General features: G+C 40.2%; 1 protein-coding gene across 11 annotated transcripts in view; it reads left to right on the top strand.

Moving 5' to 3' along the window:
- Window positions 1-21,489, top strand: part of SEPTIN11 (septin 11) — a 179,845-nt gene that overhangs the window by 89,430 nt on the left and 68,926 nt on the right. For all 11 annotated transcript variants that reach the window (XR_012131710.1, XM_073237426.1, XM_073237429.1 and 8 more), the window contains exons 2-3: window positions 9,386-9,500; window positions 18,058-18,253. Coding sequence is in view for 10 of the 11 variants with exons in the window: in XM_073237426.1 (XP_073093527.1) it covers window positions 9,386-9,500; window positions 18,058-18,253 (311 nt within the window). In the remaining variant the exon portion in view is untranslated. The remainder of the gene's footprint in view (window positions 1-9,385; window positions 9,501-18,057; window positions 18,254-21,489) is intronic.

Below are 21,489 nucleotides of genomic sequence, written 5' to 3'. Positions count from 1 at the left end.
CTGGTGCTCCTCCATGGTTTTCTCATTAGCTTTCCTAGGCGGCTGGTCCTGAGAAGGGTTCTCCCATCTCTGATGTGGAATGGTGCGAGAGGGCAGCTGCAGCATCTGTTTTCAATCGCACAGGGCCTTTATAAATGCTTCTTGCCTATTTGTCACATTGCTTCCCTCCTACCCTCGTTTTCCTCTGAATAGTGCAAAATTTGTAAGAGTCCCTGGAATGCACATGTGGGTCTTGTCATTCCCAAACATGAGGTTTTCTGCTGATCAGCACTTTGTAACATCAGGCTGTTGTAGGCATTAGTCACTTTGACTCAAAAAGAAAGACTGGTCTTTGGAAACTTAAGAAAATGTTTTTTTCATTAATTCTTGGCATCCAGTTAAGTTTAACTTCTCAGAGTTTACATGGACTTTTAGAAAAACATTCAGTCTGTAAAAGTACTTCCACTTTTTACAATATTTGGATTGCCACACTTCATGGTTATTTGCCAAAAGTCTGCTTTACTAATAACCCAACACTACCTCCCTAGTGCCCCACCCGGCTTCAGATCCAGGGTTGTGAGCAGCAGCTAAGGCTCTATTAACTTCAGATACCCATTTCTGGGGACTGCTTGTAAACAATATTCTCCCTAGTTGTTATGTGAGACATCTAATTTCTGATGGGACAAAGGTGAGACTAATCACAGGCAAACCAGCCAGACCTGAGAGGAAGTGGTCAGCTACTGTTTTAGAGAAGACAGAGCTGGAGACAGGGAAGAACCCGAACAGCACTCTGCTTTCAGGCCCTTGGCATCCGGCTTCACTCTACAACCAATATGATCCTTACCTTCAAAGCCAGCCCCAAGCATCATGCAGAGAGACAGGTGGACCAGGCACCAGGGCGTTAGGTGTGTGCCATGTCTCCATTGCCCACCTGGCCTTGTTCATGGGGAAACCAGCCTCCACTGCATCTGCTTCCTTAGGAGAATGAGAAGGTTGGAGAATATGTTTCTGTGAAATGTCACACGGATACAAATTTTGGTGAAGTCTAATGGGGGTAATGCTAGGAAAAGAGAAATGTCCCAGTCATGGGTTTCCAGGCTCAGAAATAGCAACCTGCTGCTAGACTGGATGTGGTGATGGCAGTGAAGAGGGCTGGATGAGTGGGAAAGGTTCAAAATAGAGAAGTTGTGTTGCGTGGTTATTATATCTGGGCTCAGAGGAGAAAAGCTAACCTGCCAGAGATGTCTTACAGATGTTTCCATTGTCCAGTTCAGAGGATAGTGGAGGGTTTAAGATGATTAAACACTGGACTTTTTTTTTCCTTCTGCAAGGGGGTGGAAACCTGTAAATTTATGCAGATTTTTATCAGAGTGAGCAACATGAATGCTAACCAATGTTATTTTAGGGGCCTCTCTGGTACCTTGAAGTAGATGTTGTTGCCATTTGACATGAGGAAAAGGAGGAGGGGCAGATTTGAATTGAGAATGGAGGATAGGATGAGTTCTACTTAGAAGTCGGCTTAAATGTCAGCTTATAGATACCTGGGCCACAGATGCACAGGACAGAGGAGGAGCTGCTGGTTATGACTAGGTTGTTTTTAGCAATGGCTGGTTACTGAAGTCAGGCAAGGATGAGGTCATCCAAGAAAAGTATATAAAATGAATGGAAGATTGAGGATTATGTTAATTCTTAAATCATAATAACCCTGTGAAACAGTTTATTTTGGTGTTGACAAAACCAAGGCCAAGAAGTTAAATAACTCACTGTAGGTTGCACAGCTGAACAATGGCCGAGTTGCTCTTGAGTCCTGACTTCACAGGGTTGAGCAATTTCCACTGTACAATTTTGCCTCTCTGTTTACTCTTAACACTTTCAATGTGATTTAGTTCTGTATTAGAAAAATTAATTATTCATATTTTATCCTATCACCCACTTATTAGCTGCAATAAAAATTAGCTGTAATAAAAACCACAGACTTGTCTATTTATTATTATTAGCATTCCCTGATTGTTAAATTTATTTATTTATTTTTTTAAAAGTGTGAGGTGGATTTTTTTTTTTTTTGGTAATAGTTCAAATATTACAGAAATAAAACATTTAGAAAGTAAAATTTCCCTATAATTCTACCATCTCCAAAGAAAACCCCTATGCCACATTATATTTGTAAGGGTCTGGAAAAGTAAAATTTGTGCTTCTGCTGGGAGTCTTGGAGAGATTTACTTAGAGATGGCACTGGAAATTGGGGCAGTTACTTAGTATTAACCAAGATCTTCTCTGGTTATTTGGTGGGATTGTCTAGGGTAGCTACCTGCACCCAGCAGTCGGAGTTGATCTGCCTGACGTCGTGACTTAGGGACTGGTGCCTGGATGTCCCCTCTCAGTCCCAGAATCCAGCTGGGCTACACTCACGTTCTTTCCTCATGTGGTTTTCTTCTTCCTGGCTCTCTCGGTTCTGCTGCTTGTGTGAGACAATTTTCCTTGGGGGTTTTCTTGGCTCCAACCTTGGAATTTCATGGTATAGATGTCAAGCAGAGTAGCAAATGTCCAAATCATCCTAAAAGAAAGCCATCTTCAGTGGTAATGAGATGCTTCAGAGACTTTACATTATGAAAGCTAGCCCAGCAATGCCTTGCCTTGAAAATATCCCCATGCAGGCTTCATAGTTGTGGTTTGGGTTGATACTTTGCATTCCAGTGTTTTCCTTTTTGCATGGGAACTAAGGGTGTTTCCCATCTTCCCACCAATGTTCTTTTTTTAAAAAAAGAATATGAAGCCAGTTCAATACTCTCTAGAATGTATTTAGATAAGAATATGTATTTACAAAAATGATCAATCAGGCACTTGGGTAAAACTTACTTCATAGACAGTTTATGAGGCCAGAATTTATCTATACATACTGGGAAGTGGCTGGTGGTCAGTCAAGGATTCCATGTGAGAAATAGCATGTTCCATGTGCTTTTTGCCTCTCTTCAGCTGGGTGCATTTGTTCTGCTGAAATAGGACCTTAAAACAAGACACGACCTAAGATGATGAAAGGATATATATGCCTTTTTTTTCCCTCCAAGAGGGCATTTTCTTTATGGGGAGAAGACAGAGCAAAGGGAGCATGCTCTGCCCTATAGTTCATCTCAGCTCCATTTTTTGGTCATTTGTTTTCTTAAAACTTGAGTCTTAATCATTTCTACCTCCTTCCATCAGGCAATACTAGAGAGACTCTGTTTTTATCTGAATACATAAAATATGCACATCAACTGTACATAGGGGTACTTACTAAATGAACACCCAACAACGCTGCAGACTAATACATATTTTTAATGTTTTTACATACTGTCAGTAGGTGGATTCACTGGAAGAATGACTAGTTAATCAGATGAGTTATAAGGTTGCATTGCATCCTGTACTTTGGATAGCTTATGATTATGTGTTTGTGACTGTTTGATTAACATCTGTGTGCCCTGTGAGGCTATAAGCTCCATGGGTTAGGGATGCTTTTTCTCATCGCATATCCGCAGCATTTAGCACGAGATCTAGCACACACTGATACTCAGTAAATGTTTGCTGAATGAATGAAAGCGTAAGTACAGATTTACTTTTCTTCTTGAAGACAGATGACTGACGTATGCAGAAGAGTTGTTTTCTAAGTTTTGTTTTGAGGTTATAAATCCACTTTTCAAAAACTTCATGGAGAGCTGCAGATAATATCTGAAGGAAAAGCTTGTTTTTAAGCGGGGCAGTTGTACAGGGTGGATTTATAACTTTTTAAAAAACTAACAATTATTATAGTGAAATAAGCACAAATGAAAAGTTCAGGTGGAAAACAGAAGTATGCACACAGATTTTTTTTAGGTGTGGAGTTCTAGGCTAACTCATAAAACTCCATTTCAGGGATCAATGAAAAATTGAGCCATCTTGATCTGGCAAAGAAAACATATACTACCAGGAAATTTTCACCTCGTGTTGGCTTTCCTCAGGCAAAATGACAAAATTGGATTTACGCATCTCTAATTTCCAGACTCAAGAAACTTTAGAATTAGCATTAGAACCAAAGGCTTTGCTCAGAGGTCATTTGGTTAAATCTTTTCATTTTACAAATGAGGAAGCATAAGCCTGAGGATTAAGTGATTTGGGTCAATATAATTTATTATCCATAAAATGAGTCTTTGAGAAGAACGTAATCACCGTTTCTTGTCAACAAAAATCTCCAGCTCTCTAAATGAATGCATAAAAGAAATTATCTCTTAAATTTAAAAAATAATACAAATTTTAAAGAGGTGAAATTTTTCTAAACTTAGATTGTAATACCTGTTTTTAAAGGTAAAAATTTAAGTCTAATTGTTTTCAGCCGACATCACCTTGGTAACATGCTCTCTTGCTTCCGCCAGTTGATAAAGATCAGTAGCCGCAGACCACGTCATCACATCTGCTGAGGCCTTCAGGTTTAAGAGTAAAGGGGTAGCACTTTACTTTGAGTATGGTGAATAGAATCCATTGAGGCATGTCCAGTTTGTTAATTTCAAGAGGTTCTGGGCTGGATTAAGGTAGAAGGGAGAGCAAATATGGGGAATCTGGAATGATTTCCAGCTCTGGAGGATGTTAGTGCCTGCAAACAGGAATGTGATTCTATGGCCTTTCTCCCAGCTTTGTCAATATTTACTATTTAGGGTGGACTTTCTTTGTGCTAGAGTCCTCACTGTCTCTTCCACTTCTTTTTGTTCACTCTGTTCTTCCCTTTCAGATTTTTCTTTCTTGGTTAGTCTGAGGGATTTGCTGATCAGCAGATTCTTCTGGCTTGCCCAGCAGCAGTAGGAAAGTTCCTAATTCATTGCAGATTCTAAAATTACAGTTGTCTCTTCTTCCCACCTAATTTAGGGAGAGGAAACCTAGGTTTCCTGAGGACCTATTAAATGCTAGGCACTCTCATACATTCATAATTTTCTTAGCTCCTCCCAGCCACTCTGCCAAGTGTTCCCTTTTTTGCTGATGAAACAGGCAAACAGGAGGCAAAGGGGGGATTCAAAAGGCTGTCTGAATCCAGACCTTATGCTGTCCTGCTTCTGATTAAGCAAGACTTGGGGGCTGTGGAGCAAATTTTAAAGTAGCACTCAGAATGTCAGTATTGGCACATATTCTTATATAACTTACTTCATAATTATTTCAATAATGAAGTCAGCTAGGCATCTTCTGAAAAACTTGTCATTTATAAACTTTAGAGTATACATTCATAATAAAGTGCCCCTTTGGGCATAGATGGCATTTATCTAAGAGGCTTTTGCAAGCTAGATCTTTGTTTCCCTGGTAGATTTTGGGAGCTCTAGCCTTCCTGAAAGGTGCCCCCTCAAATTTTTCTAGCCAAAAGCAGCCCACTCCCCCATATCATCCCATAGTTAAAGTCATGGTATTTATCACTTTTATCCTCAGGAGTATTACATTTACTTATGCCTTGTCTCTATTGCAATATTTGTACGCCTCTTAAAGACATAATGTTTATCAATGAATAACAAAATAACATATTTTTGCTTCCTTAGTGCTTTGATCAGTATTTTTGAGTGAACGAATAAAAATCGTATCCATGTACAGATGATCTGAAAAGAGAAAATTAGATTGTCAAGTTAAAAGCTGGTTATTTTATTTTATACCATAGAATTTAGTCATAACCCATTTCAAGATGGAGTGTGGGCATGAAAGTCATCTAAATACAAACCTTCCTTGATAGATTAGCAAACAGAGGACCAAAGCAGTTAAGGTCTTATAGTTACTTACCTAGTGTTGGCATTTTCATTCCAAAAATGCAAATCACTGGCCTTGGCATTGCCAGGACCAGTAAAAATATATTTAAAGTTAAGTTTGCCAATTCTATTTCTTGACTTCCCCTTCTTATGGTTGCCAAAAAATTACTATTTTAGAGAGGTTTTTTTTTTCTTACTATTTTAACATACTGGATTTTTAAAGCATCTAAAACCATTGTATTTTCTGGGGCTACCTGGGAACTTCATGGGTCATCAGGAGATGATGGTGACTAAATGTGGGACTCTGGACTCTGGAACCTGACTTCCTGAGTTCACATTTCAGCTCTTTGTCTCACTAGCGTGTGACCGTGGGCCAGGCACTAAGCTTCCGTGCCTTTGTATTCTCTTCTGAAGTTGAGGTTGGAGAGTAATAGTAGCTATCTTATGGAAGCATTACATAAATTAGCTAGTTTATTCATGTTTAAGGTTTTTATGGAACATTGGAAATGATAAATAAATGTTAGCTGTTATGGTGATGATCATGGAATACCAAATAGCTTGAGCCACCTTTATCCAGTCATTATTTTTCTTTTATTGGTTAGGGGAATGTTCACTGAGATTTTCCCTGAGATGTAATAATAAAGACAATGCTGGAGATGAAATTTCAGTGAGATTTAAAAGGATATGTAAATGATGGCTGTAAGGCAGGTAGAGGAAAGGGTGTGCCAGAATGCTGGCGCAGTTTAACTGCAGTGCAAGGTGCTCCTTGTGGAGAAGCAGGGGGTTCTGGTAGGAATGGGAATTTGGGTTCAGCCCATGGAGGCCCTGAGGTGGCAGGCCTAGGAGTCTGGATTGAGGGCTTTTGAGTTCTGAGATCCCTTTTGCAGTAAGGCCGAGAGAGGAAGGATTAGAGGGAGTGGGATCAAGCAAAGGAGACCAGTTGGAAGGCTGTTCAGTTAGTAGGAATAAAGAGGAGGAGGATGTGGTCTTGATAGCACGTTGGAATTCATGCCATGTTAGGCAGGTTTCAAGCATAGGTAAATTCCATTAACAGAAATAGGGAACTCTGGGGTAGGGGTGGGTTTGAGAGGGAGGAATATGATTTCAGTTTCATGAATATCAGCGTGCAGTATGGTTAGGACAACTCAAGAGAATTGCCTCTTCAGTAGAAATTCAGAATTAGAACTCAAGCAGAGTGCAGTCAGTATTGGAGGTAAAATTCTGAAGAGTCATTTCCAATGTGTGTGACAGTGTTGGACATGAAAATACATGAGATCCCTGAGATCATGTCTATAGACTGAAAAGAGATCCCACATCCTTTGGATAGAGACAGCTAAGGATAGAGAAGCAGTCAAACTTGTAGCATGCAATGCTGGAGTGTCTGCATTCGGTTCAGCTCCTCTGTGTGAGTTAGAGCCTTTCAGCGTTTCTACTGCGCTTTCCAGTTTTTAAGCCTGTTCAAGTACTGATCCCCATCAAGTACTGATGGCTAATAACTCAGATTCCTTCAATACTGGGCAGAGAATTAGGCTCAAGTTAAGGAATTTAAAAATAGCATTGTGAGATTTGCATATTTTATATCACAAAGTTAGAAAAGAGACTCGGAAGACATAAATTTAAATTTCATAAATTTCAAGACCAAACTGTTTTATAACCTTTCATTTTGTTTGTGGTTTTCAGTGGGTATAAAAATACTCAGTGGGTGTGTGGGTGGTTTCTAGTGCTTTGGAGATGGTGAGAATATGAGATGCTGAGCATTGGGTTCTGGGATGAGAGCTATAATTACTGACTCTGATTCTTTCCCAGGATTGGCTGATGGGTAGATATCTGAATCTAAAAACCCAACAGTCCAGAATCTGGAGCAATAAGCCACTGTTTCCTCCTGCCTGGAAATCAAAAGAATTGTTGTGCTGGAGAGAAGAGGGAATGTAGGGTGATGGTTCTCCCTACCCTGTCTCCTGTCACGCTGCTTGCTCGCTTGCTAATTGTTCAAGTCAGTGATGCCATGAAAATGCAGGCCGGTGGGCTGGCTCCCCCTAGCCTGATATGCAGCAGCCGCTGCACAGCTGAGCTGTGATGGAAAGAGTTCTAAATATAACCCAGGCTTATTTCAAATCCTCCTCCCCCAAGTCTGGGCGGATGTGGTAATACCCTAAAAATACCTGCTTTCTGAACCTTTGAGGTATCCGAGGAGGAAGGGGCAGGTAGTAGGACTGGGCTCTGCGGCATTGCTGGGAGTCCTGGCCAGCCACCAGCGTACTGCCCCCGGGGGCCGGCTACCCAGACTGTCTGAACTGTGACCACGCCATCCCATCCAAGGATAAGTGCCTACTCTTGAGTCTCATGTTCACTGTTGGCAGGTTTCAAGGAAACTATTCATAGAAGAGGCATCTGTTCTCTGTCCCATTGACCTCAAACCTGCAGCTGCCACCACTCTGGTGTTCAGGCAGTGTGGTGGTTTTTAGTGTTATTTCACAGAGTAGAGTCAGAATTTTAGAGCTGGCAAGAACCTTAGGCATTATATTGTTCTTAAAACATTCCATTAAAATCACAACATTTAGGGAGTCACATTTCTCTGCCTACACAGTGACCATAGTGATTTGAAAATGGAGTCTCAGTCCTCAGTAGAAATCACTGTCATCATTATGTAACACAAGTAGGAGGCCATGAAAACCAGTCTTTTCAAAAATATTGACTTAAGTGATCCTATGCAAAGGTTTTTCTTTATTTAAAAAAATTGGAACTTTGAGGTTCATTTTTTCACCCAAACTGAAGTATTTTGAACATGAAGTTCATTGGCAACAGAGCCAGGATGCCAGGAGACTTGTTTTCAAGAAAATTTCAATACCTAGTTTCTGGAATCCCAAACCATAATTGTAGCATTGTAATTGAAGGGCCATAGCTGACCTCTGTTTTCTAGGGAAGGAAAGGTCTCACAGGTCACCTCTAACACCTCTGGGATGCATTCAAAGTCAAAGTCATGGAGGCAGTCAGCATCTTACAAAATAGCATAAATCACTCAACTTCTAAAATTCATGATAACTACCTTACCCTGGTCTCCTTCAGTACGGAGACCTGATTTCTAGTGTGCGTAGGACCTGAGCTAGGAGGTGTGTGGGGAAGCAAAGATGCCCAAGAAGCCTCTGCAGCTAATGGAGAAGATGGGACCCGTTCATGGGCCAAGTAGTTTAAAATACGTTGCATTATGGTGGTTACAGAATTTTTAGAATTGTAATGAGTATGTATCCTGTACCGTGAGCTTCTCAAAGCTCCTTCATGTATCTGGAAGAGTGTTATTTAGTTTTAACTCAGGTTGAAAGTTTTTCTTGAGTTCTGGAAGCTTTGAGAATGGTTGGAATTTTCTGTGTCACTTAATGTGTGTCTGAAATAGTCACCTCTAGCCACTCAGATTTCCCCAGGCCAGTACATGTGTAACAGGAAATGAGGTAAATCAGGAGATGGTCTAGTTTGGGAGTCAGTGTGATTTTTGTGACAAGCATGGCTTCAGAGTTACTAGTACCTTCAGTTTTGCAGAAGCCAAGGAGGGTGTGGGTACAGAGGGGATCTCCTTTTCCAGTGCCTCCCGGTATGAGAGGGAGGGAGAGAGTTACGATTGTAACATGTGATGCCCATGTGGCAGAGTTCATGGATTCTCAAACGTTTCCCCTCCGAAATTCCAGAATGAAGAGCTCCGAAACTTGTCCCTCTCTGGCCATGTTGGATTTGACAGTCTCCCTGACCAGCTGGTCAACAAGTCTACTTCCCAAGGATTCTGTTTCAACATCCTGTGTGTTGGTAAGTGAGTCATCAATTGGCTGCTGAGCAAGGCTTCTGACCCTCAGGTGTCAGCAGGTGACTGTTGGAGGGCAACGTTTCAGGGAAATGAGGGGAATGATGTTTTTACTCTTTTTTTTTAAAATCAGTAAAGCAGGACAATAATACCCACTCCCTGTATACCACACAGTTACAGAGATTGAGACTTGTATTTGAGTGCTTTGTAAACTTACAGATGTTCCTCAAATTGTTATTTGTGTCACACAGTTAAGCAAGTGGTCAGTTTAGTATTGTTACTAAAACATACTTATTTTAAATTTTGGTGGGAGGAGGGACTTAGATACTAACTAGACTATAGGAAGTTGAAAGAAGGAACTGAAATGTATACACATAAAAAGGTCATTTAGAAGTGTCTGAAGATTTCTTTCTAAGGTCTCTGGCTACACTGCAATAGTAACCTCCGTTGAAATATTTTTAAACATCAGCAACCTTAACATACGAAAAATCTGAAATGACCCGCCTTAAAAAACTGATGATGTTTAAATTTTTTGTTTTTAGAGTAAAAGACAACTCAAAGTTCTGTTTTAATTTTGAAATAAATTCTCTTCCTGAATTATCAAATTAACTTTTTATCCTTAAATTGGAATCGAAAACTGACCTGAGCTTATTCCTGGTAGATAAGTGGAAAAGGCCAAAGGAATCCACTGTATCTGCCTCCTCAGTATGTTTTATTTATGTCCTTTAAATGTGACACATTAGCATCAGCCTCTGGCATTAGTATTTTTCTTTTTCCCTCCACCTGCATCCTTTTTACACTAGGAGGAGGAAAGGTAGGAAAGAAGGTAGGAAAAAAGAGAAACATGGAAATATAAATCTCTTGTTGGTCTGAAGCAGTAATATTAGTCCCTGGAACAGATAGTGGCCTTTTCGTCCCCCTCCCTGTCACTTGTGATGAATAATCAGGCCGTACGTACAGCAGCGGCCGGTTTGAGCTGTTTTGTAGCCATTGTCCTTTGGACATATGATTCTGAGAGAAACCCAAAGGATTTCTCTGTGTAGCCCAGTAGACCATCCTTCCCCTAAACTTGGCAGAATTACCAGACTTGCTTCTCTTGTCCAAGTGAAATGAAGTAAATTTACAAAAGTTGTGTGTTTGATGTAATAACCACTTTTTAAAAATTGTCAATTACCATGGGGAGGGGTAGGTATTTTCCCTTGTGAAAAACTTTTTGAGGAACGTATTGAATGCGGCCTGTGCACTGAGCCTTCATTAGTAGAACAGTGGACCAGCTCGCTCTCTGGCACTATGTCGTAGGCACTGGATAAGACAATGACCAGAGAGAAACATGACCAAAGCAATCCGCTCTCATGGTTTCCCCTTTTCTCTACATAAAGTTGTTTAAAATTCAGCAGGGCAGCTTCTGAATGGCAGCTAGTTCTGCGGAGTGGCATAAATGAGCTGTCTTTTCTCTTAGGATAAATGCTCATTGCAGAGCAGGGCAATTCTTCATTAGCATAGCAATTTGTTGGCAATTTGTTGATTTTCTATTGAAAAGTATGCTAAATTGTAGGCCAGTTACTGTGCTGGTGTCTCTTCCCTGCCTCCCTCAGCCCTGTATTCAGAATGAGCTTCAAGAATATATGTGAGCGTCCTGTCCCAGGCCCTGCAAGTGGGGTAAATACTTCAGTGGGGTCCGTCTTGCTGGAAGGACCTGGTTTGACCAAGTGGGTGGTATGCAGGAGGGTATGTTGCTGGCTCATTGGCTGACCCCTTGTGTTAAATAGCACAATTATGCTGCTAGTTGGGATTCCTTTCAAGGCACATCCATGCTGCCCCATTTTATTTGTAAAGTAGCTGCTGTTCTGACTCTGCTGGTTGGGTGATAATACCTGATTCTTAAATTTTTAAAAATTCAGAATCCATTCTTAAGCATATTTAAAGTTAGTTTTTCAAACTAATTAAAATAATTCACATTTGTTGTTAAGAATTTTATAAAAATCCAACCCCTCCCCCTGTCCTCATTTACATTCCACAAAGATAGCATTGTGGGAGCCTTCTAGAAACTTTGTACATCTTCTGCACTTGCAAATTATTTTTGATGACTTAAAACAACACCGGTTTATTATCGCACATGTGTCTCACCAAGCTAAAATCAAAGCACCCTCAGGTTCCTGTGTGGAACCTCTAGAGAAGAAGGTTTCCTGCCTTTTCCAGCTTTTAGAGCCTCTGTATTATTCCTTGGCTGTTGGATCCTTTCCTTCATCTTCAAAGCCAGCAACATTGCATCTCTCTCTGAATGGTCTTGCAGTAGGAAAATTTCTACAGAGTTGCAGAAACCCAGTTTAAGTTCAGTTAAGACTCTTCCTCAACCCCCAAAAAACTAAAAAGGTAATACATTGAATCGTGTATTTGAGAACAGCTGGCTCTAGGGATTCGAAGAGTATTTTCAGGGCTCTGTCTCTGGTTCACGATCCTGCTTGCTTCTGCTTGGTTTCAAGTTCAGGCTTTTTCTTCATGAAGGTAGTATGGCCTACGACGATGCTGCCAGCTTAGCAGCCCCAGAGGAAAGAGCAAGCCATTGCTGACAAGCCTCGCTGAACAGTCAACAGACATCTCTGGCCAGGCCTGACATATGTCCACTTAGGGAAGGAGATGGGGTTAGTCTACCCCAAAACACAAGAGGTTCCCTATAGGAGAGAGGACATGATCAGAAAGGCAACTGGGCTGGGGAGAGGCACACCCCGGACAGACACAAACAGCTCTCCCACAATTACATAAATACCTTTGTTTTTGTTTTATACAAAAGAGATCATGCTGATCATATTCTTCTGAATGTTATTTTTTTTTTTTAACTCCACAGTAAGTCCTGGCTACCCTTCCATGCCAGTATATCTAGCTATTTGGGTTATTTTCTGTAACTCCTTGGAGCCCCTTGGTGGGAGTGAGCATTAGCTCTTTGGAGTCAGGAGTGCCAGCCCTAAGTATTAAATAAGTATACTTATGCTCAGAGGGTAGAACACAGCAAGCAAGTCCTGTACAACAAATATTTTATAGCAAAATATCTGTGGAAGAAAACTGTCGCTGCCAATTAATGGCCTATTTTTAAAGTAAGAGTCTATAAAAAAGTGTTCCAGTTAATAAAAATATTTTGGCAGCCACTTAAGAGGGGTAGGTGTCATATTTAACTTGAGTATCTATGGTAGTTTCTTTTCTCATTGTCACCGATGGTCTGCTTGTATTTTTTTTTTTTTACATATTATGCACATGTGTGGTGTTCATAGCATCATTTTCAGATGATAAATACAGAGGGAATCAAGGATATTTTTAAAAAAGAGTTATGATCCTAGTGAGGAAACTAATGAAGTTCATCAAAAAGGTCTTAGCATTGTAATTTTGTTTTGTGTCAAGAACCTGTAAGTCGCAAAATAGAGGAAATAAACCAGGGTAGAAACTAATCCTGGCATGAGCTTAGTTTAGTTTTAGCGGCATGAATTAAATGATAATCCATCTCTGTTGAGTCCTGGAAAGAAATACAATACAGATAGGGAGAAGAGTGTTTACTTAACCAGGAAGCTAATTCTTGACGCTAAATGGGGTGCCAGCACACCCAAGAGGTCATAGTCCCTCACTGTCCATCTTGCCTACAACATGCTAAATCATCCCCGAGCAGTATGTTAGTTTAAATAAAGCCTTTTATTTAAATAAATACCTACACTGTATTTCTCTAGAGAATCTGTATAAGTATTCAGCCTTTCTTCACAGTTTTAAATTTATATATCTTTTTCATTTTCCAAAAGGTCACTAGCTCTGTGACTGTCTTCAACATGGACCCAGCACTGTCAGTTCTTTGTGCAAATGCCCAGATGGGTAGAATAACTAACATCCCTGCTTCTGAAGAGGAACCAGTTCAATAGTAGGGTTAAAGTAAATTAATAATACATTTTGAAATTAGAATTTTTTTATAACTAAACCATAATTGTTTTGAGGGGATGACAGAAGAAGAATAGAAAACAGACAAGTTTCAGATCATTTTAGCCAAGGCTATTGTGTCAACTTAAACTGTGGAATTTTACAATACTTTCTTAAACATTTTGATCCCATTTTGCTCTTCAGGAAAGGATAAGAATTGGTTTACAGGGTAAAATGAATAAGTAGATGAATACAGCTAAAACTAACACCAGAAAATAAAATGAAGTCAGGGATAGGGTCAAAATACAAAGCCATAAGGACTGTGTACAGCAATCACTTCTACCAGGAATACATGTCTCTCAGCCAGTGTCAGAGCATGGAGGGCTTCCATTCATCCAACGGATTTTTACTGAGCACATAGTATGTGCCAAACACAGGATAAAAGTTTAACAATTACAGATTTATAGTATCTATATAAATTAAAAACAGTAGTTGCTCCAGATAAAATATAGTTTCATCTGGAAAAGTTTCTGCTATAGATATTTCAGAAAAGACAGATGGCTGGTGTCACCACAGCTTAGGTTCTGGGTTCCTGAGCATTCCCGAAATCAGGGCAGGCAATGCGCAGAGCGCTGAGGAACACATGCACACTTCCTCCCCATGCAGGCTGGCAGTGCTGGCCAAAGCAGATTTCATCAGAGGCAATTCATGAGGAGTTCACACAACATAGCTTAGGCACATAGCTCTGAACTTCCTAGCTCCATCCAAGGATAAAATCTAAAATATTTAGGGAAGGCGAGCAGACCTTCATGCACAATTATGTGGATAATTCTACAAGTAGCTGGTCTTGGCAATCAGAGTAAAAGATGCTGACTCGTAGATCAACTATTTGATCAATCTACAATTACCTTCTATAATAACCCAAGCCTTCTGATTTTTTTGTTCTGTTTTGTTTTGTTTTTTATGTCCAGCATAGAGCATGTGGTTAGATAAGCCTGAGAACTGAATGGGAGAGGTAGGACTGCTCTTCATAAGAGAATATACTACTAACTGAAAAACCTACCAAAGTGGCAAATCTCAGTATAAATTACCACTGTGATCATTTTTCTTTTCAGCTGGCTTTCAGTAGGTGCTGACTCTGTGTCAGCTGCTCTGCTAGGGAGTTCAGAAGTGCTTCAAAATTAGTGTTGGTCATTCATTTTTTTCAAGATATTATTTCGTTGTTTGATTTGCAACCTAGGCAGTAGGCTTTCAGTTACACGGTTCGGAAGAGGACTTTTTGCTCTTGTGGGTCCTCAGAGGTATAAAATATGCCCTGCTTTCTGAGGCTAGAGACACCTTAAAAACTAGTGCATTGGAAAACTTCCCTTGTTCTGTAATTCCTTGTATCCAAAAGCTGTCATTTCTTCCTGAATGCATTTGGTGAATCACACTGCTGCTAGAGTAGCTGGGTCTAATTATGGCCCCTAAAAGCATAGAGCATAGAACTGGAGAGAAAGCACCCTGAAATTTAGAGGAATAGTGGTTTTTCCAAACTGTTGATTAACCCTATACTGTAAGTAGGGCCTGGAATGCTAATTGTTCATAATTTCCACCTTAATGTGAATGATAATTAAAATTACCTTGCATTTTAAAAAAAAGGAAAGGCCTGGTGTTCCTGACTCACATGTGCTTAACTAATTCTCAACCTAGTAAAATGGGATGGTAATCCCAGTCCTGGTCCAGGTAACCTAAAATCCTTGCTCTGTGAATTGAAGTCTTGATTGCTGTTCTTGAGGAAAGAGATGAAAGTGAAATGGGTCCTTTCTGCGTGGTAAGCTTTGAACCTTATGGAGAGACCTTTGTGAAGCTGTTGTGCTCTCTCTTTGCTCATGTTCTGCAAGTAGATAAATCCTGAAAGGAAGTTGGCTGTACTTCAGAAAGTTACACATGTAGCATGAGCTTAAAAGGACTCAATACTGAACTGCCTACCAGATTCTAAGTATCTAAGAGTGGGAACCCTGATTTGTTTCTGTATCTACTACAAAGTAACTTTATTTTCCTCAAACTTACTTTGTTAAGCATGAATCATAGATATGAGCTTATTGAATTCTCATTTTAGAGAGTGGAGACTAGTTTAGATTACTATTATTGATGGTCCTTTTTGTAAGAATATTCAGGAAAGTAAGAAAGACAAGTAACAGTTTCAACTATTGTACCTGCAGACTTTACGGAGGTCTGGAATGACATTCAGGATATTACAGGTGTTCAGGCAGTGTCAGTTGTCTATTTTTACTCACCATTTTATCCCCAGCACCAATGCTTATCACATAGTAAGTACTCAACTACTTTTAGTGAGTTAATTGCTGATCCTAAACTGGGCTCTATCTGTCTGCTGTCTTTCACCTGTATTTCAAGCTTATGCTCTGTCAGTACATCTTCTGTTTACCTACAGCCTTTGCCCATGGCTTCTTCTTACTCACTTGGCTCTTGTGTCTCTTTTCTTTTTCATATCATCAGCTTGTGTGCAGATTGTTTATTTCTCATTCAAAAGCCCAAAGAGAGATGTTCTGATTGGATAGACAGGTACAATGTCCAGTGTGGAGCACTCTCGCAGAGCATGACAGTCAGGCTCTGTGGGCACCTTTCAGGGTCCAGTTACCTGTGATCACTAGCAAGGTCACAAAGTATAAAGTATACTTTGGTATAAAGTATACAAGGTCTTGCTCAGAAGAGGTATGTGGTTATGGCAGACACTTAGCATGTCATTCCCGTAACAGTAAATGAGAGTCTGACTGGTATGCAGTCACGTTCCAGGTGAGATTCTAAGCTGTGGGAGAACACCAAATCAGGCTAGTTCATGAATATCTGCCCAGAACTTGATGGAGAGCTTGGTACATAGTAAGCACTGAAAAAATATTGGCTGAATGAAGGCTAATGAATGAAGGAGGATGTTCTTTGATCTCAGATGTATCAGGGGCCCAATTGGAAAGGTTAAAAAGTAAGGCATATGTACTTGAATAACTTTTATCCTATAAGGGAAATTTCATTGTAGTCAGTGACAAACCATGTAAGGCTTTTAATTAGAGATCTAATCCAGAAAGACTCCACCTACTTCACTTTTACATTGATGCAAAGCAACGAGTAATCCAGAGCTTCTGATTAGTAAACGGATTTTGTCCTTACAGTGGGAGAGCTGCCCTAAGACCACAAATCCCAGGGCTCTTCTTCCCATGAAATTGTCACCATCCTGAAAGTCACTATAGCAACAATTTAAAAGAGGAACACCATGGGATTGGGATTTTTTGAAAGGGCTGCAGCTATCAGCGTGTTTAAATTGAGCTGCTAGTAAAATCGGGAAGTTTTCCATATTAAAAAAAAAACGCTTTCCAAGGGTAATGTTCCTTGATTCGTATTTTGCCCTTCCCACCATCACACACTCAATCACCATTTACCACCAGTGAAAAGAGTGCGTTCTTTCTCTCGGCTAACTACTTTTGACAACATATAAGAATTAGAATTAAGGGAGAACTTTGCTTGGTGTTATTTTGAAGGTCAAGCTGAAGTTCTTCATGGGTCTGCATTTGGGTCTCAGCATTTGATGAGGGTAGTGAACACTCTTCTGTGCACATATTAGGGCTTCAGTAAACACTTAATGACTTGACCCACCTAGGTGAATTAACAAGGCCTTCACTGCAGGTCATTTAACACCATTCTGTTTCTTTGTCACAGATACCACCCTGAAACTGGGCAAGCTATTAACAAACACTTGCCATCTTGAGATTCCAGCTGAAAATGGAGATAATACGGGGGATTCACAGATTCATAACTATAACTGGAAAATATTAGATAATTGGTTTTTTCAGTAATTGTAAAATCAGGATGCTGTGTTGATTGAGTGTAGGTGTTAGAACCACACAAACCAGGGTTAGAACCTTGGCATTTAACAATGTGGCTTTACACAAGTTACCTAAACCTTACCTAAGCCTTAGTGCCCCCATTTGTAAAATGAAGGAAACAACGGTACTGGGTTCATGGAGGGTAGCAGTGGGGTTCAAATGAAATAATGCATTGGAAGCTCTTGCCACCGGGCCTGGCTCCGTGTAAAGTCCTTAGTAACGTTAGCTGGATTTATCATCGCTGCTACTGTCAAGAGTGATATTTTGAAGAAATGGAATTCTTTTTGACAATATTAGGTGATATCAGATAATATAAATAGGATTAATCTTTTTTTCCTTACTGACTGAAACTCAGCAATGTAGTACTTTTTAAAAGTAACAATTTTATACACCAGCATTTATAAGAGGAAGACATATAGTTTATATCTTTATAATGTACAAACTGACCATAGGTAACCTTACTGGTCCTTTTTCTCTATCCAGAGGTAAAGAACATCTTAATATACAAGTTCAAGATCTTTTCTGTTAAAGGTTAATTAGCAGAATTATTCATTAGAATTTGTTATTTATGTATTATTTATTAGAAGAAATTCTGGAAATTCATTAAGCCATTTCTCAGGTGGAATTTGATAGATCACATGTGGAAAAAAACTGTTTTTATAGTGGGATTTCTGGTGATACTGATTTGTAAAAACACTTTACAAATGTGATTATGAAAAAACTCCTAATGAACCTGAACTAAGCTGAGAGGCATTGACACATTTCTGATTTCTCACTTGTGGTCCTGTAGGTGAGACGGGCATTGGCAAATCCACATTAATGGACACTTTATTCAACACCAAATTTGAAAGTGACCCAGCTACTCACAATGAACCAGGTGTTCGGTTAAAAGCCAGAAGTTATGAGCTTCAAGAAAGCAATGTACGCCTGAAGTTAACCATTGTCGACACTGTGGGATTTGGAGACCAAATAAATAAAGATGACAGGTACATCTTGGGATTTTTGTGGGGATCTAAATGGATGAGGAGATAACAGGATCCATCCCAGATAAATTCAAAGGCTAACTAACTACTCACTAGTTATGGGAATTGATTCTTTTGCCTGAAAAATGAGACATTTTTGTCCTCTGAGAAATTTTCTTAGAATGTTCTTCCCTGAGGTCAGAATCAGATAGTACAGTTAATTCCAGCTAGTAAAAGCAGAAAAGGGATTTGTTACAAGGAATAAGTTAGTTTATGGCATTTTTCCAGGAGGGTCATGAAACCAGGTTTGGGGGTTTTTCCACTGTCTAGAGAAACACCCAGTCACCCCGCAGGACAAGTAGCAGAAGCCCCTGCCTTGAACTGCTTTCTAGAGCTTGACATCCTGACCCTGAGCGGGGTCTCTAGAACTGCCACCACATCTGGCCCTGATAACCACATGCATTCACCGTTGCCTGCACGAAGATCCCTGTTCCCCCGGTGTGGCCTCTGTCATGGGGCATTCACTCCCTGCTTCCAGGTCTTGTATGGCTGCATCTGCTTGCCAGAAATGGGACCACATCCAGAGCACTAGCTGTCAGAGTCTGGGGAATGTGGGTTTTGTTTTTTTTGTGACTGAAAAATAAGGCATTCAAGAGTAAAAGGAGCATCTGCCATGCTCTCTTAGTCCCTGAGGCAGATTGGGATATTTTATTTAATCCCCAAGTTATTACACATTTGAATGAAAATTGAGAGTCAGCGACATTTTGCTTTCGAAGCCTCAGCCCAGGATTTAGGAGACCAGGTTGTAGTCTGGGTTCTGCCAGTGACAAGCTACGAGACCTTGGCAATTATTTCACTTCAAGAGAATGACACTGGGTGTTCTCTGAAGCCTCCTCCAGTGTGAGAGTGCGTACAGTCCTATTCTCAGGAGGAGGCCTAAGGAAGGACATTGTGAAAGCTGAGGCCTGGGAGAAGGGTGTTGTAGTAACAGGTGGTTATGCTGTATTTTAGCAGCTTTGGTAAAAGTGATACTAGTGCCTAAAACTCCAAAGTGAAGACAACGTTTTTATGGAAAATCTGTTGGGGAAAAAAATCTTAGCTGGTGCCGGAGCTTAATACTGATTGCAGTGCTGTGGTGTGAGGCACTGTTAGTACTTCTGTGAGGTGTCTGGGTCTTCCTGCAGGCTGCTCAGAGTTGGATGGCATGCTGGGTGCAGAACTGCCTAATTGAGTCTGAATGATTGTAGTTTCAGTCAGATTTAGGAGATTCAGATCAGTTGGATTAAAGTTTCCCTCTCTATCCAGCAAGGATTTGTTAAGCTAATTAGATAATATATACAACAGACTTCTGTGTATATGTAGAAGAAAGGATGTGTTTAATCTGCTTAAGAAATAAAATACTTCCTAAAAATTTTGTTCCAATAGTTTGTATGTAGATAGAGGCTACTGGATATAAGTCAATCTTATGTATTGACTATTTAGAACTGGTTCACATAAAGTTGGAAAATATAATTATAAAATCACACAGTGAGGTTTTATTTTTATTTTTATAAAACATATACTCAGTTTATAAAGCCAGGTAAGTTTGGCTCTTCTGTCTGAGTTGCTGTATGCCTTCAGTTGAGAGAAGCTGTTATTCCTTAAAACTTCCTGCTGTACAACCTATATGTTCATCTCAGTCACAAAACACTGTTCATACTCGTCAAGATTATGCATCCTGTTCATCAATCTCAATTTCAAATGTCCTGTGACAGTTGTAAATATGTTTGTTCTCAAAAGGAGTTTGAGAAAGTTAAAATTGTCCCAGGCCCAAAGATGATTCCAGAAGAAGGAGGCTTCCAGAGACATTTTTGAGCAGTGACACCATTATGGGAATAAAACCCCAAGTCAATAAGTTATGGTATGTTTGCTTAGGACTCAGAAACTTTATTAGTACCAGGATTTTTTTCCCCCTCAAAACTGTATATATTTATTTTGTGAAAAGGAACTTGAACCATCTTTATCTAGAAATGTGTATTGCCCCAGTATTTTAACTATTCCTGGTATATATAAGCACCATGGTAATGACAGAGAAATATTTAATTCATTCTCTAGCTGAGCACTGAGCTCTATTTTATCTATAGAGCAATTTAAATGCTTTTCAATAAACATTGTCCTGTAATAACAGGAGCAATTGTTAGATATAGTGAGAAAGATTTTCTTTTGCATCTGGTCAAAATGGACTATCTGTACATTGTGTTGGGTGGGGAACAGCTAAGCTCAGACCCTGCAGCTGAGCAGTTGCTCTTAATTTATGACCTCCGTGCCAAGGAATGATGGAGAGGTTACTGCCTGAAGGCTGTTTATAACTCCAAGTGAAATAGAGGGAGGGCAAACCCTGGTGACAAGAAAAAGAGCATGGGTGCATTGTGGGAGCTGGGGAGAGAGCAGGGGCTCCTGGTCATTGTGCAGTCACAGGGCACACTCAGAGCAAGAGGTGTGTCCATCTGTCCGACCAGCCTGGTGTCTCCCTGGGCTTAGAGAGTGGTATGCGTGTGCACTCCCTGCTGGGAAGGCAGCAACTGGGCCATTTCAGGATCCCTCCCTGCAGGAATGGGAGCTGTCTTCCAACATCTTGTTGCTAATATGGCACATGTGGTGCCAGCTTAGAGTCATTGCCTCAGTGCTACCACTAAATTTTTGTCTCTCCCCTAAAAGGGGGTTTTCCCTTAGGGCGGTGAGTTTTAACTTGCCAGCACCAAACAGCAAATAGCTAGCTAGCATAAGCCGATCCTTGCATCTGCAGATGGAGGCCTCTTTAAGAAACTATCTGACTCATTTGGGTCAAATAGTTTCCAAGGAGATTTAAGAGAGAGGAAGTGTGATACTAACCTAACCTAGATACCAAATATTTTTTTTCTTCTAAATTTCTTGACAGCTGTTGCATAAACTCTTCAAGTGCCATTTATAACTCTGTCTCAGAAGGCATTGTTGACAATGTTGACTATAAACCCAAATGACTGTTGTATAAAAACGTTATTCTAATAGGCCCTGCTTCTATAAAAAAATTGGAAGTGGGATATGCATTTTAACACTGATATGTAAGTCTGTGGGAAGGGATGTGCTGTTTCTCTAAACCCATGATTATTTTTACTACGTTGGGGGTGAAGCATGCCATCGATGCAAGACTTCAAGAATGTCTCAGTTTGTTTATATAGGCTTCGGACATGTCAGCATTCCTGCCTCATTATCTGCCTGGGACAGGGCTAGCTAGAACGGGG

The sequence above is a fragment of the Manis javanica genome, chromosome 5 (genome assembly GCF_040802235.1).
Source record: "Manis javanica isolate MJ-LG chromosome 5, MJ_LKY, whole genome shotgun sequence".
Lineage (NCBI taxonomy): Eukaryota > Metazoa > Chordata > Mammalia > Pholidota > Manidae > Manis > Manis javanica.
The sequence above is the reverse complement of the archived record's forward strand: the minus strand, read 5'-3'. Positions and strand labels throughout refer to the sequence as shown.